The sequence below is a fragment of the Carlito syrichta genome, unplaced genomic scaffold (genome assembly GCF_000164805.1).
Source record: "Carlito syrichta isolate Samal-C Ts95f unplaced genomic scaffold, Tarsius_syrichta-2.0.1 Scaffold79434, whole genome shotgun sequence".
Lineage (NCBI taxonomy): Eukaryota > Metazoa > Chordata > Mammalia > Primates > Tarsiidae > Carlito > Carlito syrichta.
In genome coordinates this window covers 191,767-197,402 of record NW_007023530.1, presented here as the reverse complement: position 1 = coordinate 197,402, position 5,636 = coordinate 191,767, and the positions used below count along the sequence as shown (strand labels likewise).

The 5,636-nt window shown below is 46.7% G+C and overlaps 1 protein-coding gene across 1 annotated transcript in view; it reads left to right on the top strand.

The window, feature by feature from the left end:
- The window catches only part of VCP (valosin containing protein), a 17,374-nt gene extending 11,738 nt beyond the window's left edge, over window positions 1–5,636 (top strand). Inside the window, exons 9-18 of the mRNA XM_008054672.2 lie at window positions 196–329; window positions 416–551; window positions 904–1,016; window positions 1,426–1,590; window positions 1,691–1,813; window positions 2,099–2,311; window positions 2,514–2,822; window positions 3,103–3,258; window positions 4,655–4,809; window positions 4,965–5,636. Coding sequence (XP_008052863.2) covers window positions 196–329; window positions 416–551; window positions 904–1,016; window positions 1,426–1,590; window positions 1,691–1,813; window positions 2,099–2,311; window positions 2,514–2,822; window positions 3,103–3,258; window positions 4,655–4,809; window positions 4,965–5,070 — 1,610 coding nt within the window. The 3' untranslated portion in view covers window positions 5,071–5,636. The remainder of the gene's footprint in view (window positions 1–195; window positions 330–415; window positions 552–903; window positions 1,017–1,425; window positions 1,591–1,690; window positions 1,814–2,098; window positions 2,312–2,513; window positions 2,823–3,102; window positions 3,259–4,654; window positions 4,810–4,964) is intronic.

Below are 5,636 nucleotides of genomic sequence, written 5' to 3'. Positions count from 1 at the left end.
CCCACGGGCTCAGGCAATCCACTCATCTCAGTCTCCCAAAGGCGCGGGATTACAGGCTGAGCCACCGAGCCCGGCTATTACTACCTTTTTATCCAGGACCCCTTTCTGGGCTGGACAGGCAAGTAACTGATTTATTTTGGGATTGGGAGAGGATGTAGTTTTGTTTGTTATTGTCTCCACTCTGTATCCTTTCAGGTCCTGAGATCATGAGCAAGTTGGCTGGTGAGTCTGAGAGCAACCTTCGTAAAGCTTTTGAGGAGGCTGAGAAGAATGCTCCTGCTATCATCTTCATTGATGAGCTAGATGCCATCGCTCCCAAAAGAGAGAAGGTAGGAGCTTACCCAAGGGGATGGCGGGAAGTTGAAAGGTTCTGACATCCTGACTTCACTTCTGACCAGATGTCCTGTTCTGACAGACTCATGGGGAGGTAGAGCGGCGTATTGTATCACAGTTGTTGACCCTCATGGATGGCCTAAAGCAGAGAGCACATGTGATTGTCATGGCAGCAACTAACAGACCCAACAGCATTGACCCAGCCCTACGGCGATTTGGTAAGGACCCCAGATCTTTTTTCAACCCTGTCCTTGCTTATAAGGAGATTATAGTTTTGTTGGGCTTAATCTCCTTGATCCTACCTCTGTGCCACCTCTAAGTCACCTAATCCTGAGGATTTCTTGAAGTTCTTTGCAGTGATAGGGCCCAGGCATCCTCCCTTATCCTGTGTCTTATCCTGTGTCTTGTCTAGAGTGACCGACTGTCTTGATTTTCTTGACTGAAGAGTTTCCCAGGACATGGGATTTTTAGTGCTAACACCAGGACAACTGAGGTGGTTGGTCACCATAGGCCTGTCCTTCCCTCTGGACAAGAAATGAACCCTGTCTGTATTCATGCACTGTCCCATAGGTCGCTTTGACAGAGAGGTAGATATTGGAATCCCTGATGCTACAGGACGCTTGGAAATTCTTCAGATCCATACCAAGAACATGAAGCTGGCTGATGATGTGGACCTGGAACAGGTGGAGTGGTGATGAGGGCTGACTAAGAGTTAGGATATCTTATTTCTAGGCAGTTGCAGGGTACCAGCTAGGGATATAGACTTAAGATGTGAGGAGATTAGTTTTGATTCTTGGGCAGGGCAAAGGAATTTATCCGAGATTGAATCCAGAAAATTGGAGTTGGCATGTTTCTCAGTTGACACTCCCATTACAGTAAATCAGAAGTGTTGGGGCAACTTGATTTCCAGGCCCTAAGTCTAGGCTAGAGTACTTAAAACCCAGCCAGTGAAGGGATTGCTAGTTATGTGTTCAAGGAAATAGGACCCAGAGATAGGAGTTAGGGGAAGGGGTTTAGGATTCTTTTGTCTCTGAGCCTCTTAAGGCAACTGAGTCTTAGTTACAGCATGGTAAGTAGATCTTTTCTCTGCAGGTAGCCAATGAAACTCATGGGCATGTAGGTGCTGACTTAGCAGCCCTGTGCTCAGAGGCTGCTCTGCAGGCCATCCGCAAGAAGATGGATCTCATTGACCTAGAGGATGAGACCATCGATGCTGAGGTCATGAACTCTCTGGCAGTTACAATGGATGACTTCCGGGTAAGGGCCATACCCCACTCCTAAAGTATATGTACACATACACATATACATACTTTGACTCTTCCACTGGTAAGTCTCATTCCCAGTTTTTCCTTTCTAGTGGGCCTTGAGCCAGAGTAACCCATCAGCATTGCGGGAAACCGTGGTAGAAGTACCACAGGTAACCTGGGAAGATATCGGAGGCCTGGAAGATGTCAAACGTGAGCTTCAGGAGCTGGTCCAGGTAGGGTAACTTGGTCCAAGATGGGTCACTGCTTCAGTACATTGTAATTGACCTGGGTGGTCTCAGAATGTCAGCACATTGACTGCAAGGGTTGTGAGAACACAACTCAGGAAGTTGCTGTTCTCAGGTATGAGGCACTAAGGAGTCTGCTCCTAGAGAACCTGGGTCCTAGAGGATCTCACAGTATTGGATACACCATGAAGTGGTAGAGGGGATGCTTCTGTTTGGTTAGGTTTCTTTCAAACTATGGAGGTAACTTTGAAACCTCTTTCTTTTTCTTTCTAGTATCCCGTGGAGCACCCAGATAAATTCCTCAAGTTTGGCATGACACCCTCCAAGGGAGTTCTGTTCTATGGACCTCCTGGCTGTGGAAAAACCTTGTTGGCCAAAGCCATTGCCAATGAATGCCAGGCCAACTTCATCTCTATTAAGGGTCCTGAACTGCTCACCATGTGGTTTGGGGAGTCTGAGGCCAATGTCAGAGAGATCTTTGACAAGGTGAGCTGTAAGAGGCTGGGCTATTCTATTCACTTGCTTGGGGGCAAAGTAGGACAATAGAGGATGTTTCTTTAGGAGAATTGAGACAATCTTATTGCTGGCAGCTCAGTTGAGTCTGTGAAAGTCACTTCGTTTTCCTTTCCTTCTGAGGTCTGAGAGTCCTAGTTTTGTTCATTCTTGAGTCAGTGTGTCCCTCCCACAGGCCCGCCAAGCTGCCCCCTGTGTGCTATTCTTTGATGAGCTGGATTCGATTGCCAAGGCTCGTGGTGGTAACATTGGAGATGGTGGTGGGGCTGCTGACCGAGTCATCAACCAGATCCTGACAGAAATGGATGGCATGTCCACAAAAAAGAATGTGTTCATCATTGGGGCTACCAACCGGCCTGACATCATTGATCCTGCTATCCTAAGACCTGGCCGCCTTGATCAGCTCATTTACATCCCACTTCCTGATGAGAAGTCCCGTGTTGCTATCCTCAAGGCCAACCTGCGCAAGTCTCCAGTTGCCAAGGTAGCTAGAAGATTATGGGCCATGGGGACTTCTGTGAGTCCTCAGGCTGGTATGGAGTGCTTTGGTTCCTGGACAGGATTTAATTAGGAATTTCTGGGGTTAGGGCTAGTCTAAAGGGAAGGTGGAATATTTAGGGTTATTAGGACAATCTAGAATTAGGAATAAAATGGGCAACACAAGATGGGGCAAATGATTGGGAATGCTTGAGTGGCCCAAAGATCTGTGTATTCCAGGAGAGGAGAAGATAAATGTGAAGGTAGCTCTCTGTTGTTTCTTTTAGGATGTGGATTTGGAGTTCCTGGCTAAAATGACTAATGGCTTCTCTGGAGCTGACCTGACAGAGATTTGCCAACGTGCTTGCAAACTCGCCATTCGTGAATCCATCGAGAGTGAGATTAGGCGAGAACGGGAGAGGCAGACAAACCCATCAGCCATGGTGAGTTTGTATGCTTTTCCCAGATATGCCAGTCGTGGGGACCCTGGGAACAGTCTCCACCATGCCCCAGAGTTGAGAGTAAAAGCTGTTGGAAAGATCATCTGTTTTTCTCACTCTGTCACTCAGGCTGGAGTGCAGTGGCACGCCCATGGCCACTGCAGCCCTGACCTGCTGGGCTCAGGCAATCCTTACACTTAAGCCTGAAACTTTAGACATGTGCCACCATACCCTGCTAATTTTTTGATTTATTGTAGAGATTAGGTCTCTCGCCAAGTTGCCCAGGCTGGTCTCGAACCCATGGGCTCAAGCAATCCTCTCACCTTGACCTCCCAAAGTGCTGGGGCTATAAGTGAGCTACTGTGCTTGACCAGATCATCTGTTTGAGAAGATACTTAACAGGTCATCAAAGAGAGAATGCTGAGGTGAACCTATTCAGTCTGTAATAAGGCTGAGAGGAGATGGCGTGCTATATGTTCAGTCTGAACTAGACTCTGAGGGAAATCAAAGTATGATTTGCAACAAACAGGGCAGAGCTTCAAGCCTAGGATACATAAACCTATCTTTGGTGGGGGAAGGCATCCATGGATCTCCCAAGATGAAATGGAAAGTTTGTGTGTGTATGTAAGTTCCATAAAGGTAGAGATTCTTACCATCTTGCTTGTTTCCCACTGTATCTTGGCAGCCTCAAAAACTACTGATGTACTGATCCTAGGACACAATCTCTTAAACAATTAGGATAGTCTCAATGGAAGAGATAGGATTTGAGCTGGGCTATGGAAAGAGCAGAATTTGGATAAAGAGAATAAGCAGCCCAAATAACTTGCTCTAGTAGTAGAATTGCAGGAATTGGGAATATCTAAGTGAACTTAGGGTGTTTATGTATGTAATTTTTTGATTTATTGTAGAGATTAGGTCTCTCGCCAAGTGACACCGCTAGGTAGAGTATAATCTAAATGTAGTAAGCACTGAGAGCCATTGACGTTTTATCAGATTTTAGGTTTATTGAGATGTGATAGAAATATAATAAAATTTCACCCTTATATACAGATGTATATTAAGTTCTTAGAACTATTATTACAACTGAGATTTAGAAATTTCCATTATCCCAAAAACGTCCCTCATGCCACTTGAGTCAACATCTTCTCCCCTCTCTAAGTGCTGGCAACCATTGATGTGATTTCTGTCCCTTCAGCTTTCTGTTTTTTGGAAAGCATTGACAAGTTTTTAAGCAGATCAGTGACTCAATTTTAGGAAGTATGACATGGCAACTTTTACTTAGATTGGAGGGACAGGCAGACCAATGAACTACTGAAATAATGGGAAGTGAGGAGGCCAGGAACAGAATCCAGGCTGGGCCTTAACTGGCCCTGGTGATGTGTGTTTACCAACTCTGTAGGAGGTAGAAGAGGATGATCCAGTGCCTGAGATCCGCCGAGATCACTTTGAAGAAGCCATGCGCTTTGCCCGCCGTTCTGTCAGTGACAATGATATTCGGAAGTATGAAATGTTTGCCCAGACCCTTCAGCAGAGTCGAGGCTTTGGAAGCTTCAGGTAACTTGGTTGGGAGTACTAGGCAGTGCTTAAGTTGCCTTGGGGGCCTGTATAGACAAGGTAGTGGGAGTCCTAAGGAGGCTAGAGGGGTAGTCGGAAATCTTGGGCAGGCCCTGTCCTAATCCTCTTTTTTGGTTCTGTTCTTGTGCACACAGATTCCCCTCAGGGAACCAGGGTGGAGCTGGCCCCAGTCAGGGCAGTGGAGGCGGCACAGGTGGCAGTGTGTACACAGAAGACAATGACGATGACCTATATGGCTAAGTGATGGTGGCCAGCGTGCAGTATGCTGGCCTGGCTGGACCTTGTTCCCTGGGGATTGGGGCGCTTGCCCAGGAGAGGGACCAGGGGCAAGCCCATGGCCTGCTCCATTCCTCAGTCTGAACAGTTCAGCTATTGTCAGACTCTGGACAGGGGGGTCTCTGTTGCAAAAATACAAAACAAAAGCGATAAAATAAAAGCGATTTTCATTTGGGAGGCGGAGAGTGAATTACCAACAGGGAATTTGGCCTTGGGCCTATGCCATTTCTGTTGTAGTTTGGGGCAGTGCAGGGGAACTGTAGAGCCAAGGCACTTCTGTCACCCCTCAAGGTAAAGCATCTGCACATCACTCAATGCTGCCCGAGCCTTCCCTTCTTCCCCCTATCCAACCTGGGTAGGCTGGTGAGGAGCCACAGTTGCTGGGTGTTTATATAGAGAGTAGGTTGATTTTATTTTACATGCTTTTGAGTTAATGTTGGAAAACTAATCACAAGCAGTTTCTAAACCAAAAAAATGACATGTTGTAAAAGGACAATAAACGTTGGGTCAAAATGGAGCCTGAGTCCTGG